We start from the raw sequence: 27,242 nt of genomic DNA, 5'->3' as shown, positions 1-27,242 counted from the left end.
GGGGTGGATGGTACTTGAAATTCACGCGTATAGTGAGCTTTCAAGATAAATAGAATGGGAGATAAAATCTAGAGAAACAGGAGTGCAGTTGATGAGGAAATCCCAAAATTCTTAAAACCTTCTTGGACTCTGCCTCAGGGAAGGGATTCTACCCACGAACCCCTTCAGCTTGTCCAAAGCCCCCTATTATAAAAGAACCAAACTGGAATCCTCTCTTTGCAGAGGTCCCAAACATGGCATCCTTATACCTGCCATGTCAAAGGATTTCTGCCCACTGGAACTCTGGTTCCTGTGCCCTTTATCTCTACCCTCAACTTTACTAACTAAACTTTACTTCCAAGCCCCAAAATAAACCTTTTATCAATCTAGGTTTTCAGATCTGTAAATTCCTTTACAGAGGACTCTTGTGCTGCTAGTAGACCTCATTTAATTCTGTATCCTTGAGCCAAATCCAAAGGGGTTGCAGGGGAGCTCTATTTAACTCCCTGTACCCCGAACCTGCCACTAGGCCTTAATTAAACCTAATTTCATTTAGGTACACTGATCTAATTCTCATCACAGTCATTTTAGTGACTTTTGGAGAATAATTCTAAGTTACTTTTTGGAATGGTTGTTCCAATAAATTTTTTCCACCAATAATTTATTAAGGTGTTTGTTTTCCCTGCTGCTCCTTCAACATTTGCCATTTTCTTTTTTTGTCAATTCTGCCAACTCATGATAGATATGAGTTAGAACCTCAAAGTTGCTTGAAATTTGCTTTTCTCTCTTGGTGTTTTGCAGCATCTTTTTTTATGTAATTGTCAATAACCTGGTATCTTTCTTTGAGAGTTGCCTATTCATAAAAAATATGTGTAAAGACATTTCAATACAGTCAACTGTTTATCATGTGCATTACTGCTTATATAAATGAGTTATCCAAAGCAATTTTGTAACACATGGTATGGTTACCAGCATCAATAAAAGAAAACAGAGACTCATCTTAAACAAACTCCAACATAACTAGGAAGGTAAATTTATTGGGGAATTGAAGAAAGTGGGATATTTGTTAAAGTTATAATGTTAAATATCTACTATGTGTCATACACTGTTCTAAATATCTAGAGAAAAGTAGCAATTATTGCATTCCATAGTCCCATAAAAACCATTTTAGATTATTTGGTGCTTTCTGATCTTTGTCCTTGAGATGTTCTGATCTCTTCCAATGATACTGATATAAAAGAAGGACTTTCTATGTACAGTCTGTACCCACATTATTTAAGAACTCTTACAACCTTGACAGATAAAGCAATCTCTCTTAGAACCTTCAGCAACATTATTAATTTTTTTTTAATTTAGGGTTTTTTTAAGTACAATTGAGCATCAAGAAGCTCAGGAGAGATTACTGAGTAGCTAAAGAACATTTAACCTCCTAAATGTTACCAAATGGTGAAAATATTCTCATTGTTTTGCCCCAAATCCTTTACAAACTGAAACAGGGTTGGAGAGTCTCATAAAAGAAAAAAAAAATGAACTTTTTACCTTTTGATTACTGTGAAATTTTCCCTGTTGTGAAATTTCATTAGCAAGTTTTTGAGGAAATTTTTTAAAGGAAGCACTTATCAAGGCAATTAGCACATGCTTAAAGAGACTAATGAATGCTTCTCAGTGTGCTTCCAAATTTATACTCTGGAATCATGTGTCACTTTCCAGAATGCTATTTGAAGAGGGAAAAAAGTCTGGTAACAAAATGCTTTGGTAATTTTGTTCTTCTTTATATATCCTGCATGCAATAGAAAAGAGATTTGGACCTGGGCCAGGAAACAGGAGGAAAGGTAGTTTTGTTTGCTTAGAGGGTAGTACATTCCTGCTAGGAGGCATGGGGATATCGGGAAGAAAAAAACAACCACAAATTTGATTTAGAAAGTAAGATCCCCCCTCCCCCAGTTGGATCCTTGTCTGCTATGGATTACTTGGATGACTGCCTATTTACCCTCTCCCAGCTCTGAGAGAAGAGGTTCTTTTATCTGCAAAATGATAGATTTTAACCTTAACCTTTTTTGTGATGTCAGAGATCTTTTTAGTGAAACTTATGGAGCCCCTTCTCAAAATGATGTTTTTAAAATAAAATATGACAAAAAAGGAAATGCTGTTATCAAAATATTTTTTAAAATTCACGGACTCCAGGTTGAGAAACTTTGCATTAGATGATCTCTAATAGATCCTACGAGGCCAGATAGATGTTGTGATGGGCAGTTCTGAATTCACATCCAAACTCAGGACTCTTACTAGCTGTGTGACCCTGGGCACGTTACTTAACCCCTTATGTGCCTCACTTCCTATCTGTAAAATTCTGACACGCTAGAGAAGGAAATGGCGAGAAAAACACGATGTGCAAAAGTCGTTAGGGTCACAAAATCAGACAAGACAGTACAAAAATATCTCTCTTAAGAAATACATTTCCCCCCATATATATGTATGTGTGTGTGTGTGTATTAAGATCCAATACGACACCCTTTATGGGGTGGGGGAAGGGCCTGCAAGGAAGGGGAGTGCTATGTATTTCAGACTCTGGGGAAGGCAGCAGTGAGGATGAGCTCAGACATCTGTGCTAGAACAGAGCACGGGACCTCCGGGAGTCCGTTTTCTCAACCTCCAAATGAAATTCATCACTTATCCTGAAGAGGTTTGCACCAGTGCTTGACACATAGCAGGTGCTTAATAAATGCATTCCCTTCCCCTTTTTTCCCTCCTCCTTGAATCCAATGAGAGACTGAGGTTTTTTCCTCCCGCCCAGGATGCAGTTTAGGCATCAGACTCGAGCTCTAGTTTCGGGAAGGGAAGGGTTTTGAGGCGGCAAAAGCTAAGCGCTGGGGAAACCCGCCCGTAGACTCCATGCTTTTGCAAGTAAGCAAGATGTGGAGCAAAGCAAAGGACGTCCACCCGGCTCCAGTACTCAACTGCACCTTTTCGCACCAGCTTGCAAACGTGGGAAGGAACCTCCACATTAGCTGGATTAGTGCATTCAGTTTCAACTAAACAATTCCCTAGGCGTGTCTTCCCGCCATTCACCTCTACGTGCACACAATTACGCTTGCACGCAAACTTAGAAAGGAACCTCCGAGATACAGGAGTGGTTAGTGCATCTGAATTTAATTAACCAATTCCCGACGCACATCTTCCCGCCCTTTAGCTCTACGTGCACACAGCTGCACCTGCGTGCAAAGGGAAAAAGAAGACTCCCCACTAGCTACATTGGTGCATCTGAATTCAATTAATCAATCCCCGAGGCACATCTAACCGCTCTCCACCACTCATGCATGCTCAAAATTGGACCAGCGTGCAAACGGAGAAAGCAACCTTCACGCTAGCTAGATTGGTGCATCTGAATTCAATTAACCAATAGCCCAGACGCGTCTTCCCGTCCTTCACCCCTACGTGCACACAATTGGACCAGCATGCAAACGGAGAAAGGAACCAGATTGGTGCATCCAGATTCTCTTAGGCGCGTCTTCCCGGCCTTCACCCTTACGTGCACGTATCTGCACCAGCGAGCTAACGTTGAAAGGAACCCTCCTCCCCGCCCCGCGCCCCCACGCTAGTTTGATTGGTGCATTCATATTCAATTACCCAATTCCCAATTCCCAGAAGGGCGTCTTCCCGCCCTTCACCCCTTCTGCTGGTGCGCTAGGTGCTGCGATACGCACTCTGATTGGAGGAATTGTCATCATCGTAAGTTCTCGGTGCTTAATTGCAACTCTTTCTGTGGCTCGCCGAGTAAGAGCCGTTAGACAGCTACCTTTCATTCCGTACTGTAATCTGCTTTCCCCTGCTAGATCGTAAGCTTCCTTAGGGCAGGAATGGGTAGTTCTTAGCTATTTCCAACTTCAGTGCCCCGCCCTGTGGCCGGTCTGTAGTTATCATTTACTGGGCGGAGAGAGAGGGCGGCCCTATGGCCACCTGAGTCCGCTTCTCTGCTCTGCCTTCCAGCGATCCGCTGCCTCCATCCCCATACTGCGCCCAGCAAAGTATCAAAGACTTTGCGTGTTTCCTGGTCTTTAGTTTGTTTTGCTGTCTTAGTCTTGTCTGTTTGGATTGGAGCGGGGAACCATGTAACCCTCTAGGAGGCGGAAGTGGAGGCGAAGGGAGCTTCAAAACAAAGAAGAAAAGCATCAGAGGGGCCCTGTAGCTGTTTCCTAACTGTAGTTGTCGTGTAATCCTAGGGCGTCATTTTACAGAAAAGGAAGATCATAGAGGGGGATTTGAACTTGGGCCCTCTGGTAGTCTTTTGATGCTTTTTATTTTAAGTTTAACTCTTCTTTTCCTCTAATTTCCCTCACGCATTGATTGTTTCAATACTGGATAGTATCTGGTACTGATAACTGATATTTTTGTTCCCAAGCTTTTCCACTCTTTCCCTTAAGGATTCGTGATCTTTTCTCACACACACACACACACACACACATATATATTTAGTTCTGCAAAAATCATTTAGTTGATGGATGTGGCTTTTGAATAAGGAAATTAATTTGGGTAGTAATGTCATTTTTATTACATTGACCTTTCCTACCCATGAGCAGTTGGCATCTTCCCAATTATTTAGGTCAATGTTTTGGCAAACAGTGGTATGCAATTGTATTTATACCATTCTTATACAAAACTATGTTTGCCAACTCAAATATTTTACAAGTTTTGTGGTTATTAATGAAATTTGATTTAACATCTGTTACTGCTGAGTTTTGTTCTTTTTTTTTTTTTTTTTTTTTTTGGTATTATGTAGAAATGTTGATTGGTATGGATTTATTTTATATTCTTTATTTTGCTGAAGTTCTAATTAATTTTCAGTTGACTCTTTAGGATTCTACAAGCACATCATTGCTTTATCTGTAAAAAGCCATAGTTTTTTATTTTGTTTTTTTCGTTTTCTTATTGCACAGCCAGAATTTCTAGTACTATGGTATTTTAAAATGTTGACAATAGACAACCATATTTCACCTTTAATTTATTAGAAAGAAATCTAGATGCTTATCCCTCTTACCTATAATGGTAACTTGGTTTTAATATATACTGTTTATCATTTTGAGAAAAGGCTCATTCCGATGTTTTCTAATATTTTTAAACAGAAATGCATCTTTTGTTTTGCCAAACTTTTTTCAAATTTATTGATATAATCATTATTTTTGTCATTTTTATTATTGATATCAATAGTTAGACTGATTATTTTCCTAATATTAAACTAATCCTGTGTTCCTGGTGTAAATTAGTACATAATCTTTGGGTTATACTAACGTCTTTGCTAATAATTAAAATTTTTTGCTTCGTTGTTCATTGGGGATATTGGTCTATAGTTTTCTTTTTGTTTCCACTCTTCTTGGATATGAGAATGTCAGAATATCAAAAGATAGTGCTTTCCCAGCACAGAGCCTCTGTGGTCTGAATTTGGCTTAACAATAATCCTTTGTATTGTTTGGACTCATTGGGGAGTTAGCTTCCCTAATTTTCCAGAGCCATCTGTCACTTATTCAGTCCCTGTTCCTTGTCGCTGACAGGTACTCCATTCCTCTTCTGGCAGGGAATTGATTCTCTGCCCCACCAGACAGGTATGAATTTAAAGACTTCAGGCAATATTGCTCCCTTAGGACCTCTGGACTAAAGTCCAGGGCCTCAAGACCTAAAAATGATTGCCATGATCTAGCCTATTTGTGGTATGTAACAGAACTCCTTAAACTTTTTCCACTCTAGAGCCCTTTTCGCCAGAGAAATTTTTGTGACACCAGGTAGGTAGGGATATAAAATAGGCATACAAATCAAACATTTACTGAGGATGAATCATAATTTTGTGACTCCCACAAGGGTTACAAACCAAAGTTTAAGATGCTGAGGTATTATAGGTCCAGCAGGTTAAATCCTCCTTGGGGGAGGAGGGACCTTCAGCCTGCAGAATTTGGTTTCTTCACTCTGAAATTAATTAATCTTTTCTTTTGTTCTGACAATCTAGGCTTTAGCCTGCTTTATGTGGCTCCCTAACCCCTGGGTTAGAGGGTGATCTGGTCTGGTTGACAAGCAAATCTGTGTCATAGAAAGAATTTAGTAGTATTTCTACTTTCACTATTTCTGCAAACAGTTTATGTGATACTGAAATTGTGTTTTGAGTATTTGATAGAATTCACTTATGAATTCATCTTGTTCTAATATTGTCCTCTCTTTTTTTTTTCCCTTTGGAAATTCTATGGTTTGTTTTATTTTAAAGAATGGAAATAGCCCAGATGGACATTCCAGGAATTTTCATTTTGGGATCTTTCTTTTTTACGTAAATAGTATTTTGTTTCTTCCCAGTTACATGTAAAGATCGTTTTAGATAGGGGACAGCAATAGGCCAGTTTGGCTATAGCACAAAATATGTGAGTGACTGAAATATAAGGAAAAAAGTCAGATGACAAACATTTGGGCTTCTGATTTCATTAGAATTAGAATTCCTAATTGAGTAAACTATCTTTCAGGTTCAAGCCAGCACTTTATTTAACAATCCCCAGGAGCCACGTGAACCTTTCAGAGAGTTCCTTTTTGAGGTCGAAACTATTTTCATAATAAGCCTGATATATTGCCCTGTTGTAACAGCTGCATATATGTGGGAGGTCAGATTTTTCTTTATATACTTCAACCAAAACAATATATTGAGTGTATTGAATGCAAAAGCAGGTGTGAGAACAAGGTTACCTTCTATTATTAAGTTAGAAATTAAAGATATTTGCAAAAATATTTAAAAATGTCATTCTCCTTTCTGTTTTTTATAAGACATGTTTCTAAACAAAATATTTTATAAAATTTATAAAATTATTTTTAATATGCATTATTATGTTATTGCATCATTGATTCATTTTATTTTAAAAGTTTATTTTTTATTTTCAAAACATATGCATGGATACTTTTTCAACATTGACCCTTGCAATAATATTGTGTTTCAGATTTTCCCCTCCTTCCTCCCATCCCCTCTCCTAGATGGCAAGCAATCTAATATGTATATATGTTAAAATATGTGTTAAATCCAATATATGTAAACATATTTATACAATTCTCTTGTTGCACAAGAAAAATCAGATCAAAAAAGAGTAAGAAAACAAAATGCAAGTGAGCATCAAAAAGAGTGAGAATGCTGTGTTGTGATCCACATTCAGTTCCCACTACTCTGGAGATGGCTCTCTTTATCATAAGATCATTGGAAATGGCATTTGATTCATTATTTTAAAATGAATTGATATAATTTATTAAAATTATTGGTTTTACTTATAATGTAAATATTAGTAGCTATAACCCATATAAACAAAAGTTCATTATAATCTCAATAATTTTTAAACATGCAAAGGGATCCTGAGATCAAAAAGTTCATGAACTATTTGTTTTTGAATGCTGAGAGATAATAAGTTGCCAACGGTCAAATAGGAAAGGTGTATCTGAGGTAGGAATTGAACCTAGTTCTTCTTGGCATTGAAACCCTTTCTGGCCACTGTGCCATGTTAAGCATTTGGTGAATCTGTTTAAAACTTGCTGTTGTATCCTCTAAGTGTTATTGTTGTTAGTCTTTCGTTCCCAAAGATGCTAGTTTGGTTTATTTCCTGTTTTAATTCCTTTGATTTCTTTTTCTTCACTTAACTACTACAGCTAAGATTTCTAGTACAATATTGAATAATAAAGGTGGTAATGAGCATTTTTGCTTCCCTAAGCCTATTGGGAAGAATTTGAGCTTAGATCCATTATAGATAATGTTTGCTGAGTTATAGACAAATATTCCTTATCACTTAAGCTCCATTTATTCCTAGGCTTTCGAGTGTTTTCAATATATAATCATATAATTTCTGTTGGCTTGTTACTGATACAGTTATTATATTGAGAGTTTTCATAATATCAAAGCAAGCCTGCATTCCTGGTACAAATTCTATCTGGTCATAGTATATGATCCTTGTGATATGTTGTAATTATTTTATTTAATTAATATTTTATTTAAAATTTTGTATTAGTATTCATTAAGGAATAGGTCTATAATTTTCTTTTTCTGTTTTGGCTCTTCCTGGGTTAGCTATCAGCACCTATTTGTATCATAAAAGTTCATGTCTAGATCTACTAGATCTATTAAAGTGCTCCTGCTGATTGAAAGCTTTTTCACAGTCTTTATATTTAGATGATTTCTCTCCACATGAATTATCTGATGTTTCTTTAGAGCTTTAAAAGAAAGCTTTCTTACCTTCATGACATTCAAAGGGGGTTCTCTTTATTTTTTTAAAATTATGCTTAGATTTCCAACATCAGTTCAGTCAAAGAATTTTTCTCCAGTATGAATTTCTTTATGTTTCTCAACATTCCTTGCATTTCCAGGATTTCTCTCTGATATGAATTCTCTTATGAAGGCCTCCTTCTGGCTAAAGCCTTTTCCATATTTATTATATTGACAGGGTTTCTCTCTCTCCTTTTTTTTAAACTTAATTTTCTTGAGGGTTTTTAATTTTCATTAAGGTGGGAGATATACTTTTTCTTTGACAACTTGACTTTTATGGAAATGTTTTGCAAAATTTCACATGTGGTTTCTTAGTGGTGGGGATGTGGGAAAACCTAGAGTTCAAACATTTTAAAACAAATGTTAAAAAAAAAATTGAATGTAACTGGGGAAAATATTAAATTAACTTAAAAATTGTTTTCTCTCTGTGAGTGTAAGGTACTTGAAGGCAGAGATTATTTTTGCCTTTTGTTGTGTTCTCAGCATCTAGCATTGGGGCCTGTCACGTAATATTTATTTATTTATTTTTATTTTTTAATTTTTAAAATTAATTTTATAATTGTAACATTTTTGACAGTACATATACATAGGTAATTTTTTACAGCATTATCCCTTATACTCCCTTCTGTTCCGAATTTTTCCCCTCCTTCCCTCCACCCCCTCCCCTAGATGGCAGTCATTCCCATACATATTAAATATGTTATAGTATATCCTAGATACAATATATATGTGCAGAATTGAATTTTGTTGTTGTTGTTGTAAAACGAAAAAATGCTAACAGTTTACACTCATTTTCCAGTGTTCCTTTTCTGGGTGTAGCTGATTCTGTCCATCATTGATCAATTGGAATTGGATTAGCTCTTCTCTATGTTGAAGATATCCACTTCCATCAGAATACATCGTCATATAGTATCATTGTTGAAGTGTATAATGATCTCCTAGTTCTGCTCGTTTCACTCGGCATCAGTTGATGCAAGTTTCTCCAAGCCTCTCTGTATTCCTCCTGTTGGTCATTTCTTACAGAACAATAATATTCCATAACATTCATATACCATAATTTACCCAACCATTCTCCAATTGATGGACATCCATTCATTTTCCAGTTTCTAGCTGCTATGAAAAGGACTGCCACAAACAGGTCCCTTTCCCTTCTTTAGTATTTCCTTGGGATATAAGCCCAGTAGTAGCACTGCTGGATCAAAGGGTATGCACATTTTGATAACTTTTTGGGCATAATTCCAGATTGCTCTCCAGAATGGCTGGATTCTTTCACAACTCCACCAACAATGCATCAGTGTCCCAGTTTTCCCACATCCCCTCCAACATTCATCATTATTTGTTCTTGTCATCTTAGCCAATCTGACAGGTGTGTAGTGGTATCTCAGAGTTGTCTTAATTTGCATTTCTCTGATCAATAGTGATTTGGAACACTCTTTCATATGAGAGGAAATAGTTTCAATTTCATCATCTGAAAATTGGTTGTTCATATCCTTTGACCATTTATCAATTGGAGAATGGCTTGATTTCTTATAAATTAGAGTCAATTCTCTGTATATTTTGGAGATGAGGCCTTTATCAGAACCTTTAACTGTAAAAATGTTTTCCCAATTTGTTAACTTCCCTTCTAATCTTGTTTGCATTAGTTTTGTTTGTACAAAAGCTTTTTAATTTGATGTAATCAAAATTTTCTATTTTGTTATCAATAATGATCTCTAGTTCTCCTTTGGCCACAAATTCTTTCCTCCTCCACAAGTCTGAGAGGTAAACTATCCTATGTTCCTCTAATTTATTTATGATCTTGTTCTTTATGCCTACATCATGGACCCATTTTGATCTTATCTTAGTATGTGGTGTTAAGTATGGGTCCATGCCTAGTTTCTGCCATACTAATTTCCAGTTTTCCCAGCAGTTTTTGTCAAATAATGAATTCCTATCCCAAAAGTTGGGATCTTTGGGTTTGTCAAACACTAGATTGCTATTTTTATTCACTATCTTGCCCTGTGAACCTAACCTATTCCACTGATCAACTAGTCTATTTCTTAGCTAATAGCAAATGGTTTTGGTGACTGCTGCTTTATAATATAGTTCTAGATCAGGTACAGCTAGGCCACCTTCATTTGATTTTTTTTTTTCATTACTTTCCTTGAAATTCTCGACCTTTTGTTCTTCCATGTGAATTTTGTTATTTTTTTCCAGGTCATTAAAATAGCTTCTTGGGAGTCTAATTGGTATAGCACTAAATAAATAGATTAGTTTAGGGAGTATTGTCATCTTAATTATATTCGCTTGGCCTATCCAAGAGCACTGAATGTCTTTCCAATTATTTAAATCTGACTTTATTTTTGTGGCAAGTGTTATGTAATTTTGCTCATATAATTCCTGACTTTCCTTTGGTAGATATATTCCCAAATATTTTATACTAGTGACAATTATTTTGAATGGAATTTCTCTATGTATCTCTTGCTGTTGGATTGTGTTGGTAATGTATAAAAATGCTGAGGATTTATGTGGATTTATTTTGTATCCTGCAACTTTGCTAAAGTTCTGAATTATTTCTAATAGCTTTTTAGCAGAGTCTTTGGGGTTCTCTAAGTATACCATCATATCATCTGTAAAGAGTGATAGTTTGATTTCCTCATTACCTACTCTAATTCCTTGAATCTCTTTCTCGGCTCTTATTGCTGAGGCTAGAGTTTCTAGTACTATATTGAATAGTAATGGTGATAGTGGGCAACCTTGTTTCACTCCTGATCTTACTGGGAAAGGTTCCAGTTTATCACCATTACATATGATGTTTACTGATGGTTTTAAATATATGCTTCTTATTATTTTAAGGAATAGTCCATTCCTATATTCTCAAGTATTTTTAGTAGGAATGGATGTTGGATTTTATCAAATGCTTTTTCTGCATCTATTGAGATGATCATATGGTTTTGTTAATTTGGTTATTGATATAGTTAATTATGCTAATAGTTTTCCTAATATTAAATCAGCCCTGCATTCCTGGTATAAACCCCACTTGGTCATAGTGTATTATCCTGGGGATGATTTTCTGTAGTCTTTTTGCTAATATTTTATTTAAGATTTTAGCATCAATATTCATTAGGGACGTAATATTTAAAGAATGCTTGTTGACTACATTCTAACTCTTTTTTCCTTTTTATTTGAGTTGAGCCACTTCAGTTGACTTTATTTGGGGGTTTCTTGGCAAAGATGTTAGACTGGTTAGTCATTTCCTTCTCTAGCTCACTTTACAGATGAGGAAACTGAGGCAGATGGGATTAGGTGACTAGTTAAGTGTCTGAAATCAGGTTTGCTCTCAGGCATGAGTCTTCCTGACTAGGGCTAGTGCTCTGTCCACTGGACCATCTAGCTAGTTGCCCCTTCCTGTGTGTCTATATGAACAAATATCTCCATGTATGACCTTGGATATAACATGTCTTTTTTTCCTGACACCCAGTTTCCCTTCCCCAAAATGAATGCACAGACTGGTCTTCCTGGTCTGTCTCTGAGATTATTGGCTAGTTGTGTGAATACCTGTTAACTTTCTGCCAACTAGATTAGACCAGTCCTATTTCAATGACTTAAAAGATTGTAGATCGTCTTTGCCTACTACCTACAGTTAATACTATTCCTGAAATGTTCTAGAATGTTTCTTCTAACTTGTCACAGAAGATACTGAGTTCTCAAAGGCTGGGGGGTAGTGATGGGGGTGGGGAGAACAAGAGAAAGGAACGGTCTAAATTTCTATAAAAGATAAGAAGAGCTAGATCAGCCAGGGAGCAGTAGGGATCTTGACAGCACAATTATGGTATGAATAATAGAAGGTTTTGACAGGTAAGATAGTAATGGAGTAAAGAGATTGTAACCCTATGTTGGGGTTGGCTATGTCTGGGAATAAAAATATTTTGGACCCTATTCATTTCAATTTAGCAACCATTCATTCTAGTATACTCAAGACACAGTGTAACTGGTGGGAATATTAAGATTTTTTTAAAAATTACATTGTTCCTGATCTCAGAGCTAATATTCTGTTGTGAGGTAGGTTTTATAAGCTGTAGGGAATTAAGAATAATAAGTAATGGGACTAAAGGAAACCAGATGGCAGGTTCTTTCTAAGGAAAACTTGAGGAAGAAAGAGAATATCTTTAACCCAAGACAAGGGATTGTTTAGAAAAGGCTTCCTGGAGGATCTGGTTTGAAGTTCCTTGAGAGAAGAGGCCCTCATTTTCTTCAACTGTGATTGCCCCTGGTTGAGTGTGGTGCCTTTGATAAATTAGATTCTCAATTTATTAAATTGCTGAGAAGAAAGTCAGAGATTGGGGAAGAACTGCATTCCAGGAGTGACCTTCCCAAGATAACATACTGTGCATTATTACTATGAAAAGAATATGCTCCTGTATTTGGAGGATGTAATTTAAAAAATAAAGTTTCCCCTGATTCTATCTTTAGAACTTTAGACATGTCATCTTAACCTTATTGGACCTCACTTAAATGTAATAGGTGTTTGGACTAATTGGCCTCTAGGGGAAAGATGGCCCTTTCCCATCTCTAGTTCTATAATGGTAAGATGGCACTATTTATGCAGGATTCTCTCTAACACCAGTTTAATGGAGTTCATTACGTTTGCCTTGAGCTTTCACTAGAGACTCCCTGTTGGGAGAGATCTGTTCCCACTTCTCTGGGATTCTGCTTCCTCTTTTCGAAAAGCAGCAGCCTCTTCCAGCTGGCCCATTGGATCCAAGCTTCCATGTTGATTTTTCAAAGCAGCATAACATAGGATCACGGTTTTGACCTTGGAAGCTGTCAAGGTCACTCCCCTCATTTTGCTGGCAGCCTGGCTGAACTGGAAATAAAGGAAGACCCTAGTTCACAGCTTTGCTAATTGTGTGACACTGGATAAATTACTGAACATGTCTTACAACCTCATTTTTGTCTTCTGCAAAATGAGGATAATGTACCCTCAGAGGATAATTTTAGTGCCCTCGTTCACAGTGTCAGTGCTATATCAACATTGTCATTGTGGTAGTTATTACAAATGGGAAGCAATTAAAAAAAATTAACATCAGCAAGTTCTCACAAGTTGAAGGTCACTAGCGAAACCTAAAATTTCCCATTGTGCTATGTTGCCTTGGTATCATACTCTCTTCTATTTGTCACTCATTTATTCCCCTTGGTCATAGAACCAATAAGGAATATCCATGGGAACCATGGGAAATGATGAAAAGAATCTTCAAAACTTAACATTCAATGTGATCACAATCTATTCAGAATGGCAAGTGGCTTTTAATGTGTTTGTGCTGTTTAATGTGTTGACTTCAGTATTTTTTTTTTTTTCTGATTTCAGGTCAGAGGTGTTTGTGTCAAAGAAATACATGCTGAGTTTCTAAATTGATCCTGAAAATGAGTAATTATTCTGAGGTAATGTGTGTGTTCTGTACTTCTACATTCTGGGACTTTTTTTCCCCCTAAGACATTTCACTTCAGGCCATATTTTCTTTCCAATTTCAGCCTCCAGTATTAAGCTTTCTTGTTCATATCTTTGTTCTCTTTTGAGTTTTGACATTGCAATCTTGTAGCAGATCCTGGGCTATCCCTTAGAGCTAAACAATACTACTACTTTTAATAATATATAATAATAAAATAACAAACTAGTATTATTCAGAACTAAACAATACTACTACTTTTAATAATATATAATGATAAAATAACAAACTAGTATTCTCAATCTAAGAAGTAATTATTTTAACCTTTTGGTCTGTTCCTTTGTAGGTTAAAGTGAAAATACCTTTTGGAAATAAGAGCCTGGATGCTGTTTGTTCTGTCCCTGACAAGATATTAACTGACCAAGTGTTAATATATGCAGTGATTCTTACTCATGGAGCTGCAGGAGATATGAATTTTCCTCAATTGAAATCACTGGCAAGCCATCTTGCGACCCATGGCATCTTGTGCCTGAGGTTTACTTGCAAAGGCCTCAATATTACACACAGGATAAAGGCATATAAAGCTGTTTTGGTAAGATAAATTACTTGCTGTGTTTCACTTAAAAAAAAAAAAGTTTTGTTGAAGAAAATGCAGTAAAAAGGAATATATTCATTTGGTTTAGATTTTATAAAGCAAGCATTTCTGGGGCATTTATTCAAAAAACACTTATAGAAAACCTACTTTTAGGTAAGGCAACCAACCAAAGATGAATAAAATGTGATCAAATGTGGGCATTTGGTATAGATGAGAGGGCTGCACTCAAGAGAGTCAGGAAAGCTTTCAAATCCTGCTATTAGTGGTAAGTCATTTTGACAAATCATTTAATCTCTCTCAGCCTCAGTTTCCTTATTGGCAAAAAGAAGATAATGACAGTAGTTCACAAAGTTATGAAAGAATCAAATGAGATAATTGCATGTAGATCAGGCATATTGTGAAACTTAGGGGTAGTATTCAAATATTCACTATTATTAAAATTAAGAACAATAATAAAGGATATGCCAGTAACTGAAATACAGAGTTGCTATGTGTTATCTGAGAAGTGTAAACAAAATATTGTGGGGATTCTGGAGGGAACTATCATTTCAGGGCATAGGTGAATCAGGGAAGGATTTGAGCTAAGTGGCTGAATAGTGAGTGTGGAAAATTGTTGAAAAAGTCCAAAAGTACATTTGGGTTAAATTGTTAATGACATTTCAGGATTTTGGAAGTCACTGAGTAGAAGATGGAGGGCCATGGAAGATATATCCTTACAAATAATATTTTTGGGGGCAAATTAAAACTTTTATCAGATTCTTCGGTTTGCTAATGGGAGAGTTGTTTCCATGGGGATTACCATACATCCCTATGCCCTTTCATGGAGTCTTATTCTAATGAAAGAATTGGTATAGCCCTGGAATTCTCATCTAATATTTGAGTATGAGGTTATAGCAAAACTTTGAAGGCCCTGCTTCTGTGCATTTTCTACTCTTGCCTGAATGTATCTCATCTGTTTCTCCTTCCGGCTATTTGTCAGATTATGCTTCTAAGTAAAGCACAGCTATTTGTCAGTCCTCTACTCCCAAAACTTTCAGTAGCATCCTATTGCCAGTTAAATAAACTCTAAATTCATTAGCCTATCCACATCCAGTTAGTTGCCTCTACTCCAACTTTTAGCTCTGATTGTTCACTTTATGTTCTGTCTAAATAAAACTACTCACTGTTTCCCACATGTATTTTATATTGTATGTTACATATACATGTATTTGATATAAATGATATACAACATATTTGATAATAGGAAAGCCCTTTACAACATTCTCAACAAGTAACCATCCAACCTTTATCTCTAGTAATGATCAATTACCAGGCTTTAGCTAAAGTTTTGTAGTTACACATTTAAATATTGTTCATTCCTAACAGCAAATACCAATTACTCTCAAGTTCAGAAGTACACCAAATACTTTATTTAACAAGGAACAATTTTAGTCTTATTTTTTTTTCTCTATTTTGGGTTCTTTTTTCTTAGGAATATCTGAAGACTTCAGATGAATACAGACTTGCAGGTATTTTCCTTGGAGGTAAGTTGCTGATCTTTGGATTTTATTGTGATTGAAAGAGCTCTCCCCCACTTTTTTTTTTTTTTAACATGAATGCAGTCCATTGTTGGAGTGATGATAGGAGCTCATCAAGAAATTTTTATGCATAGAGGTGCTCAGATATATATATATATATATATTTTTTTTTTTATTTTTTTTTTGGTGGAAGGAAGCTTCCATTGAAAAAGATTACAGATTTCTTTAAAATATTGATGAAATGTAGAACAGAAATAAAACTTCTTTGAATAGAATGCCAGTGTTGGGATCTTTTAAAATTTTTTTTTGAATGATAACTTAATAGGATCATAAAGCACTTTTCTGACTTTAACTTTGTATTTGCTATCTGTTAGAAAATAACACGAAGAAAAGGAGACATCTTCCCTAATCCATTATTGTTCAGGGATCCTTTTGACAATATTGTCCTTAAAGGGTAATCAGAAAAAGAGTATACACAATTTAGAGAAGGAACATTTGGGTTTCATATTCCAGCTTGTCTACTAATCTGTGTAGCTTTGGGCAAGTCAATTTAACAACTTTTAAGGCTTAATTTCGTCATTTATAAAATGAAAAGATTAGAGCAGATAACTTCTTCCCTTCCAACTCCAATCTGTGAGCTCCACACCTTCAGAACATGACAGCTTGATATTTGTATGGGAAAGATTTGTTAACTTTTTATCATTTCTTCTAGAATCGTCAAGGCATCTCCTTAACTGCCACATTCAATGTGTAGAACAAAGTACAAAATGTAGGATTTCTCATGTGTGGGTGATTAGTATTAAAGTTAGACCTTCTTTAAAAAAAATAAAATAGACTATATATATCCTATTGTCAGGAGTGGCTACGACTGGGTAACTTTTGATTTTTTTTTTTCCTAATGGTTCTAGGTCGTTCAATGGGTTCTAGAGCTGCTGCCTCTGTGATGTGTCAGATTGAACCGGAAGATGTAGATGACTTTATCCGAGGTCTCATTTGCTTTTCTTATCCCCTACACCGTCCAAAGCAGCAGCATAAGCTCAGGAATGAAAATTTGCTGCTTATCAAAGGCCCCGTGCTCTTTGTTTCAGGCTCAGCAGATGAGATGTGTGAAAAGGTAAAAACCATGGTTTTAGAGCGTTTACTTGATGAGGTTCTTTTGGAAAAAATCAACTTACTTGGAAAATTCAGAATTGGTTCAGAAGTGCTAACCTTGTTTGTTGGACTTGATGTTCTGTTGATACCTCAGACTTAAGAGAAGTAGAGGGCATAGATCCCATAGTTACACTGCCCCATTTTGTAAGCTAGGTAACTAGCCTAATTGTAGGTCAATTAACCGAGTAAAACATTGACATACAGGAACAAGAAAAATTAAATCTTGAGTCTGTTGAGAACTTTCTTCTCTTACTGTTATAGCTGCTGTATTAGTTTGATAGACTATTTCAACTTTTTAGTATTGAGATATATTATTCTTTGTAAAATTTATTCACACTATAATATACTTTGACAAGGATGTTACTATTGAACATAACTGATTTTATCCTCTTATATTGTAAAAATTGATTCTTTTAAAGGACTTATAATTAACTCTGTGATCCACCATGATTCTATAAGACCAATGATGAAGAATTTGACCCATTTTATGACAAATGATAGATTCATGGTGAAGAATAAGAGACAAGGTTTTAGATATTCCAATGCAATTTATTTTTGCTTGACTACTTGTGGGTTAGGTTAGAGGAAAGGAAAATGTTTATTAATTGAAAATATATGGTGCTGCAATAACATACTAACCATACACAATTCAACTGACCCATAACTCATAGAACAATTATCAATAATAAATGCTCAGCAAATTGTCCCTCTGGATCTGAGAGAAACTGTCTTAGACATCTGATGAAGAAATTTGTATAGGAGAGGATAGTGGGAAATGGCCTAGTAACACTTGGTAGATGAGATGATAGAAGATAGCATAATTACAAATTACTATTAAATCTGTTTTCCTCCTTTTTTATTTTAATTTTTTATTTTTTAGAAATTGCTGGAGAAAGTAGCAAAGACAATGAAAGCCCCTACTAAGATCCACTGGGTTAAAAAAGCCAGTCATTCCATGACCGTGAAAGGACGATCTGCAGAAGATGTTTTGAAGGAAATCAACTCGCGTGTTCTTTCTTGGATCCAAGAAATCATTGAGCTGGACAAGAAATAATTCATTGATTAAAAGCCATGTGTCATTTGGAATTTGTATATTTGATTTGATAAGGAAAGCAGCAAATCTCTTGAATTGTGAGCATGTTAGACCTGTTTGATATATCTTTATGAAAAGCTTTGAAAGCAAATGTTAACCTTGTTTTTAAAATGAAATATGAAAATATTATAATAGATTTAAGTGGTTTTAGGCAAATCTACTTTTTGAGAAATATCTTTTTTTTTTTTCAACTATAATAGTACATTTGGTGTATTGCTGTTTAGAGTAAATAAAATTATCCTTTAGTCTGGCACCTTATATTAGTGAAATTACTTAGACAAATAAGTAAAGCCAGTCATGTAAGCATATAACAATGCTTTCTCTGATTGAGGAAGAAGAGAGAAAAGAAGCAGTCACTTTCATATTACTTAACATATAAAAAAAAATTACCCTGTAAATGTGTATTACCTTTTATTTATCCCTACAATAAATAGATATTACAATGATGCTAATATAGTGACTGCATTTCTTCAAAGTAAAAAACTAAAGATATCTACAATTCCAAAATGAATTAGCTTTTATCAGTTTCTTGAATACAGGTATAAATTACAAGTTTATAAAATTTGCAAATGGCACAAAGCTATGAATTATAGCTAATGGTTTGGATTAAACATGATTCCAGAATATCCTGACAGGCTGATATTAAATCTTATTAGACTGAGTTCAGAGATAAAGAAAATTTAATATTTATTTCATGCTCTTTTTCTTATCACTCCATTTTTAATGACTTCACTTCCTCATTCTTTGATATACTAACAACTATAGCTTTATGCCAAAAATTTAGGCCAAATTTATACTTTTATACAAAAAAATTATAACTAAGCAAAAGAAACCAACTTAAATATAAAGTTTTATATTTAGATTAAAAATTACCTTCACAAATACAAAATTATATGACTAGTCATTCATCATGTGATATTTAGTACAAACAATTTGAAGAAGCAAAATTTACTAAGACAAGCACAGTGTCCAATAAATAAGAAACATGATAATCCTCTCATTTTCTTTCCTGAGTAGATCACATCTGGGAATATTTTCAATGCTTTCTTTGAGTAAAGACATTGATAAGTTCTAAAATGTCCTCTGGAAAGCAACCAAAAATGGTGTAAGACCTCCCTCCAGATCTTTCCCTCTGGAGATTAAAGAATTTAAGAAAAGGAGATTTTGCAAGGCCATGATAACTGCATTCAAGAATTTGAAGGGGCTACTTTTTTTTTTCAACAGTTTTTCCCAAATACATGTAAAGAGAGGTTTTTCAACATTCTTTTTTTTGTAAGATTTTGTGTTGCAAAATTTTCTCCCTATCCCAAGACATCAAGCAATCTACTATAGGTTATACATGTATAATAGTTTTAAACATATATCCATATTTGACACACGCAAGAAAAATCAGATCAGAGGGAGGGGGAAAAAAGAAAGAAAAAGCAAACAAGTGGAAAATACTAGACTTCTGTCCACATTCACTCTCCAGGGTTCTCCCTCTGGATGTGGATGCAGAGATGCAAGTTACAGAGAACCGGAATTTAGCTCTGTAATTTACTAGAAGTTGAAATGGGCTGTTCCAGGAGACAGTTCTCTTTCCCTAGTTCCCTGAAGAAAAGACTTATTGACCACTTAGGTATATTTGAAAGGAGATGCTTGGTCATGTCTCAATTGTCTCTTCTGACTCTGATATTCTGTGTTGGTATGAGCTCTCATAACTTAGGGGGAAAAAAAACTCCAGTAGAGCTTGTTGCTGTTTTGGGGAGCTTCCCATCCAAATTTTTTTCTCTTGGGAGGGTCCTCATACTGTTCCATAGAGGTAGCTAACCTATGGTCCTTGACCATATATAATAAACATAATATAAAATATATTTTATATATAAAATAAAAGCAGAAGAATGACTAGTCTTGCCATTGGATTTAGTGTTTGTTCCTATGCCCTTCCCCTTTTTATTTGCCTAGGAAATTAAAAAAAAAAATTAGAATTGAGAACTTGAGGATCCCACCCCAAAGGAGACCTGGGGAGGTTGCACTAAGGCCAACCTCCTGAATGATGCCTTCTGGCTATTCCATTTTTTAAGAGAACTAATGACATCATGGGGTAATGTCTTCATTTGCCCTTGAATTAAATTTAAGCAGAGTTGCACAAGGCATTGGCCTCTGTTTTCCAGAGTCATTGAAGTCCAAAGGCAAGATAAAAATTGAGATAATAGGAATGTCTTGGGATGTAACAGGTGACCTTGGTGTTTTCAATATCTGACAAAGCTTTAAGCTCCCCACTTGCTTCAGCCACCATAATGGCAGTTGGAACAAATTGTTCTTATCAGCCCTTTCCACCAGAAGTCCTTATATAGTGGGTATCCCCTTAATTTACTAATGGTTTTGAGGTCATTGGTTACCCTCAACCTAGTTTAACCTGTCAAATTCGTTTTACCAGGGTGTAGCTGTCAAACACACTTCCCATTTGGAGCCACAGCTGAGAGTTGGCAAATGGACCCCAAAAGTAGATGAACAGCCCTAAAAAGGGACTGGCAAGCCCTCATACCAGAGGTGCTAGTCCTTCCTAAACACTCCCATTGTTTCCTGGTTACACTGGCAATAAAATGTGAAGCAGGAAGCTGCAAAAAAAAATGTGATGACATCAAAGATTTTTTTTCAATATTTTTTCTAAATAAGTTTTCATTAATTTTTGTAAAACTGTGTTCCAAATTTTTTTCCTTCCCTCCCTTCCATCCTCCCCAAGATTGTAAGTAATCTATAAAAGTTAAATATGTGGAATTATTTTAAACAAACTTCTATATTTGTCATATTGTGCAAGAAAAATCAGATCAAGAAGAAAGAACCATGAGAAAGGGAAAAAAAAAAGGCGAAATCACTATGCTTTGATCCACTTTCAGTTCATCTTAGTTCTCTCTCTGGATGTAGATGGCATTTTACATCCCAAGTCTATAGGAATTGCCTCGAAACATCTTATTGTTGAAAATTTATTACAGTTGACCATCACATAATATTGTTCTGTCCTCTTGATTCTGTTCACTTCAGTCAGCATCAGTTCATTGAAGCCTCAAAGTGAGATTTTTGACAAAAGACCCCCACTTTTAGAGATCTAGGCTTATGGGATCTACTTAGCTGGGGCTGCTATGTGTTCCTGAGAGTTTATTTGCTGTATGGAGTGTCTCCTGAAAAGAAAATACCCCTTACTGTCAAAGCTCTGAGAAGGGATATTGCTGCCCTTCCCTGTTATTTATTCCGCTCATATCTGTTGAGAAAAGTCCCTAAAAGTTTTCCCCAGTCTACTTCTAGGCTTGTGAATACTCTTAACTAGAACACCTGCTAACAAAAAGCACCTGGGCTTTAAGAGAAGGAAATCATTCTCCCACTGATGGTAGGCTAGCATTTTAGTTGAAGATGGTAACTAAAACTAAAAGCTGGAAAAAGAAGCTACATACCTTTATGCTAATTTGTTCCTGGCAGCAATCATAGGACCAGTGAGCATCAACAAACAGTGGCTATGAAAGCACAGTATAAGAAGCCACACCTGGTAAATACTACGTATGAATGATAGGACCAACAAGCAGCATGACTCTTGTGATTAGGGGTGAAGGAAGCCCAGTCAGAACAGACATCAGCAGTCATGTGGCTCCTTTTGACCACCTGTGTTCCATATGTGTGCGCCCAGGTTATACCTGCTTCTAAGTGTTCTCTACCTATGTCTCCCCTTCTTAGAAATAACATAATTTATGTGTGGAGAATGTGTCCAATTTTGGGGAAAATGTTTCATTACTACTTTTCTTACTATGCTAATGCATTAAATGCATTTGCATGAATAAGTATTCAGAGAAATAAGATAAGGTTTATATGAACCGATGCAAAATGAAAGAAGGTAAAAGCAGAAAATTACGAACAGTGGCTACCCCTAAATTAAAACAGCATTAAAAAGTCAAAATCTAAATTTTTTAAATTTGTTTTTTCCAGATATATGCAAAAATAGCTTTCAACATTCACCTTTGCAAAATCTTGTGCTCCAAACTTTTCTCTCCCTTTCTCTCCCCTACACAGCAACCAATCCAAGATAGTTTAAACATATACAATTCTAATAAACTTATTTCCACATTTTTTCATGCTGCATAAGAAAAATCAATATGAATAATTTGTAATAAACGATCTTGATCCTAGAAAACAAATGAGATCTCCTTCTTTGATAGTCAAGGGAATATGGAACTGCATATTACATTTTTAGATATTTTGTTTGACTTCTCCAATTACCTTTGTGGCTCATTGTTCACTTATTTCATTTGTATCTGACTTTTCATGACTCCATTCGGGGTTTTCTTGGAGTGGTTTACTATTTCCTTTTCTAGCTCATTTTACAAATGAACAGAGGGAAACAAAGTTAAGTGACTCACCCAGAGTCACAGAGCTAGTAGGTATCTGTAGGAAGGTGAATCTTCCTGACTTCTTGCTCAACATTCTATCCACTGAGCCATCCAGCTGTCCTGGATGCTTTTGGTAAAACTATGGGTTTTAGAGAAGAGTGGGTATATATTCAAAAATTTCTGTGATGTAAAAATAAAGGCTCCCATAAAACTTATTTAAAAAAAACCCAAGAGTAGTGTGGAATTCTAGGGACATCATAAACTTCTGAAACAATACTGGAGAATTGATTTCAATTTCCCCTTATGTAAAGATATATCTCAAGCAGGAGAGGGAGCTATTGTTCCTTTTCATTTCTTAAAAGAGTCGTTTCTTCACTAGTGTAAACTGAAGTTAATTCATATTAAAACATTAATATAAGAAATAAAAAGGCATTGTGCCTAGGAGCTTATCTGGCATAAAATTTGGGGTAAATTTGGGGTAAATATTATAGATATACATATATATACATATATATATATATATATATATATATATATATATATATATACACACACACTTTTTTTTCTGGTTAAACATGTACATTAATTTTAAAAAATATTTATGAATCACATTGGGAGAGACAAATCAGAAAAGGGAAAAACAATAGGTTAAAAAAAAAAAAGAAAAGTAAAACATATCATGTGTTAATTCATGTTTAGTCTCCCTAGTTCTCTCTTTGGATGCATGTGATCTTTTCTATGCAAAGTTTATTGGGATTGCCTTGGATCACTGAAACACTGAGAAAAACCAAGTTTTTCATAATTTTTCATCACAAGGTAGACTGATCATGCACAAAGAATGATTGTGTTCTCATGAAAGAAAGCTAAAAGTTTGCTGACTGCATCCTTAGCCTACAAATCAAAGGAAAACAGTTAAACTGTTAGGCAAAGGTGAGAGGCATAGAGATAGGAGATAGAATGACTTGTCAAGTTATGAAGAGTTTTAAATACCAAACTGAGAAATGTATATTTGATACTGGAGGTATTGTCACTGGAGTTTATTGAATGTAAGTCTGAGCTCTGAGATACCACTACACTCCTCTCAGATTGGCTAAGATAACAGGAAAAAATAATGATGAATGTTGGAGGGGATGTGGGAAAAATGGGACATTAATACATTGTTGGTGGAATGGTAAAATGATCCAACTATTCTGGAGAAAAATTTGGAACTCAGCCCAAAGGGCTGTCAAACTGTGCACACACTTTGATGCAGCAGTGTTTCTACTAGGTCTATATCTCAAAGAGATCTTAAAGGAGGGAAAGGAACCCACGTGTGCAAAAATATTTATAGCAGCCCTATTATGTAGTGACAAGATACTAGAAACTGAGTGGATGCATGTCAGTTGGAGATTGGCTGAATAAGTTATGGCATGTGAATGTTATGGAATATTATTGTTCTATAAGAAAGGATCAGCAGGGAGTCAAGATGGTGGAGAGAAGACACAGCTGTATCTAACCTTCTCCAACCTTCTCTCAAATCAACAGCAGATTAAGCCTCTACATTGGTTTTGGAGTGACAGAACCCTCAAGTATTTAGAGTACAACTCATTTCCAGAAGAAGATACTTTGGAAGAACTTCAGAACTGTTTAAATCAAGCAGGGGGACAGCCTGCCATGCCCAGACCACAGCATAAGGACCCTGGAGCAAGAAGCTGGGGCGGGGAGCCAGAGCATTAATGTATCTATCAAAGAATTTTCCATGAGGTTCTTATGCTGTCCTGGTTGCAAGCAGGTGGTTTAGCAGATTTGTGATAAAACACCCAAAAGCAAATACAAAAAAATAAATTGTAAGCCATTGAGTTCCAAAAGAACATAGGGTCTGGCTATGATTTCGAAATCAGTCAACAGAACTGCCCCAGAGCAAATTAAAGTGACTGTTGCCCTTTTGCCTTAAGAAAAGATCTCAACCCTTAAAAAATGAGCAAAAAGACAAAAAGAACTTTGATTATAGCATGGAGAGAGAGAATAGATCTCAAACCCTGATTTGCCTAAAGGCAAATCAAATCCAGATGAAGCCCCAAAGGATTATACAAGCTGGTCCTCATTTCACAAGGCATTCTAGGAAGATTTCAAAAAGGATCTTAAAAGAGAGAAGAAAAATGGGGAAAGGAAATGAAGTCTTTGAAAGAGAAAAAGAAAAAGTAGTTTTTAATTGATTTTCTAGGATTCTCTAAGAAGACCATCAAATCATCTGCAAAGAATGATAATTTGGTTTCCTCATAACTCTAATTCCTTTAATCTCTTTTTCTTCACATTACCAAAGTTAGCATTTCTAATACAATATTGAATAGTAATGGTGATAATGGGCAACCTTGTTTCACCCCTGATCTTATTGGGAAAGGTTCTATAATTTATAGTTTTTATTTACAAAACATATGTGTGGATAATTTTTCAACATTGACCCTTGCAAAATCTTCTGTTCCAACTTTTTCCCTCCTTCCTCCCAACCCCTAGATGGCAGGTAGTCCTATACATATTAAATATGTTAAAGTATATGTTAAATCCAATATATGTATACGTGTTTTTACAATTTTTAGTGAAGAAATTGAAACCATTTCTATTCAAATGAAAAGGTGCTCTAAATCACTATTGATCAGAGAAATTCAAATTAAGACGACTCTGAAATACCACTACATACCCCTCAGATTGGCTAAAATGACAGGAAAAGATAATGATGAATGTTAGAGGGGATGGAGTTTCCAATAGGAAAACTAGGACACATACATTGTTTTTGGAATTGTGAATGAATGCAACCAATCTGGAGAGCAATTTGGAACTATGCCCAAAGAGCTATCAAACTGTGCTTACCCTTTGACCCAACAGTGTTTCTACTAGGCCTATATCCCAAAGAGATCTTAAAGGAGGGAAAGGGACTCACATGTGCAAAATGTTTGTGGCAGCCCTTTTTGTAGAGGCTAGAAAGTGGAAACTAAATGGATGCCCATATATTGGAGAATGGCTGAATAAGTTGTGGTACATGGATGTTATGGAATACTATTGTTCTATTAAAAAACAATCAGCAGAATGATTTCAGAGAGGCCTAGGGAGACTTACATGAACTTATGCTAAGTGAAATGAGCAGAACCAGGAGATCATTGTAAACAGCAACAAGAAGATTATGCAATGAAGGGGCTCTCTTCAACAATGAGATGATTCAGGCCATTTCCAATGATCTTGTGATGAAGAGAGCCATCTACACCCAGAGAGAGAACTGTGGGAACCAAGTGTGGATCACAACATAGCATTTTCATTATTTTTTGTTGTTTGCTTGCATTTTGTTTTTTCTCATTTTCCCCTTTTTGATCTGATTTTTCTTATGCAGCATAATAATTGTGTAAATATGTATAGAAAAATTGCACATGTTTAATATATATTGGATCACTTGCCATATGGGGGAGGAAGTGGGGAAGGGAGGGAAAAATTTGTAACACAAGGTTTTGCAAGGGCGAATGTTGAAAATATCTATGCATATATTTTGAAAATAAAAAAGCTTTAAAAATAAAAAAATGTAGTCTCTGTGTGTATCTCTTTCCCTCCCTTTCCCCTCCCTCTCTTCTTCCCTCCTTCTCTTCTTGCTCCTTCCCTCCCTCCCTCTCTTTCTCCCTCCATCCCTCCATCCTTCCCTCCTCTCTCTCTCTCTCTCTTTCTCTCTCTCTCTCTCTCTCTCTCTCTCTCTCTCTCTCTCTCTCTCTCTCTCTCTTCTTCCCTCTCTCCTCCCCCCCCACTCTGGTCGTGGTGGTGGTAGTGGTGGTGGTGATGATGATGATGATGAAGTGTGCATTGTATGACATGATCAGATCTGTGCCTTAGGAATCATCTTGCCTACTCTGTAGAGGGTGATTTAAAGGAGGGAGAGACTTGATGCAAGAATAATATTGTGTTAAGGAACACTATTGTAGTGATTGAGATGGTTTCAAAGAAAACTGGAAAGATTGCATAAAGAAACACTGAATGAAATGGGCCAAAATATGAGAAGAATTTATACAATAATATCGATATTTTGAAGATAAGCAATTGAGAACTCTAATCAACACAATGGACTAATCATCATTACGGAGGATTTAAGATAAAATATCTACCTTCTAATAATGGGTCTCATCACCATTATTAGGAGGTAGATATTTTATCTTAAATCCTCCGTAATGATGATTAGTCATTGTGTTGATTAGAGATACAGATGATCCCTGTGAATTCTCTTAAAAAGATTCCCAAACAGAAATAGTTAATAACAAAAACCCAACATTGCCATAATTTCTAGCTGTAGAAACTTTTTTCGGATTTGGCAAAAGAATGAATGATTTCTCCTAAAAATCATTTCTCTCAATTGTGAGCGTTGATACCTTGAAACCTTTTTTTATTTTTTATCAATTTTATTTAAAAGGGTTGGACAAAGTGATCTTTATATACCTTCTATTTCTAGATCTAGATTTAAATCTCTATTCCTATAGAATTTAAGCTGCTTGAAGGCAGGAATTATTTCATTTTATTTTTTTGTGGACTGAAACTTGTATTTAATAAATGCTTGTCAGTTTAATGAATGATTAGCCTCAGATATTTACTATATGAGCCTGTGCAAATCATATAACCTCTATTTGCTTTAATCTACTGGAGAAGGAAATGGTAAACCACTCCAGCATCTTTGCCAAGACGATGGAATCATAAGGAGTTGAACACAACTGAAAAAACAACAAATAAGGAACGACTAGATGGCACAGTGTATATAGTACAAGGGTTGGATTCAGGAAGACCTGAGTTCTAAACCAGCTTCAGAACTACTAGCTGTGTGACCTTGGCAAGTCACTTATATTTGCCTCAGT

At 35.6% G+C, this 27,242-nt stretch overlaps 1 protein-coding gene across 7 annotated transcripts; it reads left to right on the top strand.

The window, feature by feature from the left end:
- The first annotated feature begins 3,537 nt into the window (after window positions 1-3,537).
- TEX30 (testis expressed 30) lies at window positions 3,538-18,021 on the top strand. 7 transcript variants are annotated; one of them, XM_074299480.1, is made up of 7 exons: window positions 3,746-3,815; window positions 5,526-5,576; window positions 13,593-13,666; window positions 14,018-14,263; window positions 15,738-15,789; window positions 16,692-16,897; window positions 17,816-18,021. In XM_074299480.1, exons 3-7 carry the CDS (start codon window positions 13,649-13,651, stop codon window positions 17,987-17,989), a joined length of 696 nt encoding a protein of 231 aa, XP_074155581.1. In that variant the 5' UTR covers window positions 3,746-3,815; window positions 5,526-5,576; window positions 13,593-13,648; the 3' UTR covers window positions 17,990-18,021. The 7 variants fall into 7 exon arrangements, with proteins under 7 accessions (XP_074155579.1, XP_074155580.1, XP_074155582.1 ...); XM_074299482.1 differs by having other exon boundaries at window positions 3,808-4,004; XM_074299478.1 differs by lacking the exons at window positions 3,746-3,815; window positions 5,526-5,576 and adding an exon at window positions 3,538-3,708.
- Window positions 18,022-27,242: the final 9,221 nt, after the last annotated feature.

This window comes from Sminthopsis crassicaudata, chromosome 3, assembly GCF_048593235.1.
Source record: "Sminthopsis crassicaudata isolate SCR6 chromosome 3, ASM4859323v1, whole genome shotgun sequence".
Taxonomy (NCBI): Eukaryota; Metazoa; Chordata; class Mammalia; order Dasyuromorphia; family Dasyuridae; genus Sminthopsis; species Sminthopsis crassicaudata.
Note: the sequence above shows the minus strand (reverse complement) of the source record. Positions and strands in the feature narration are given on the sequence as shown.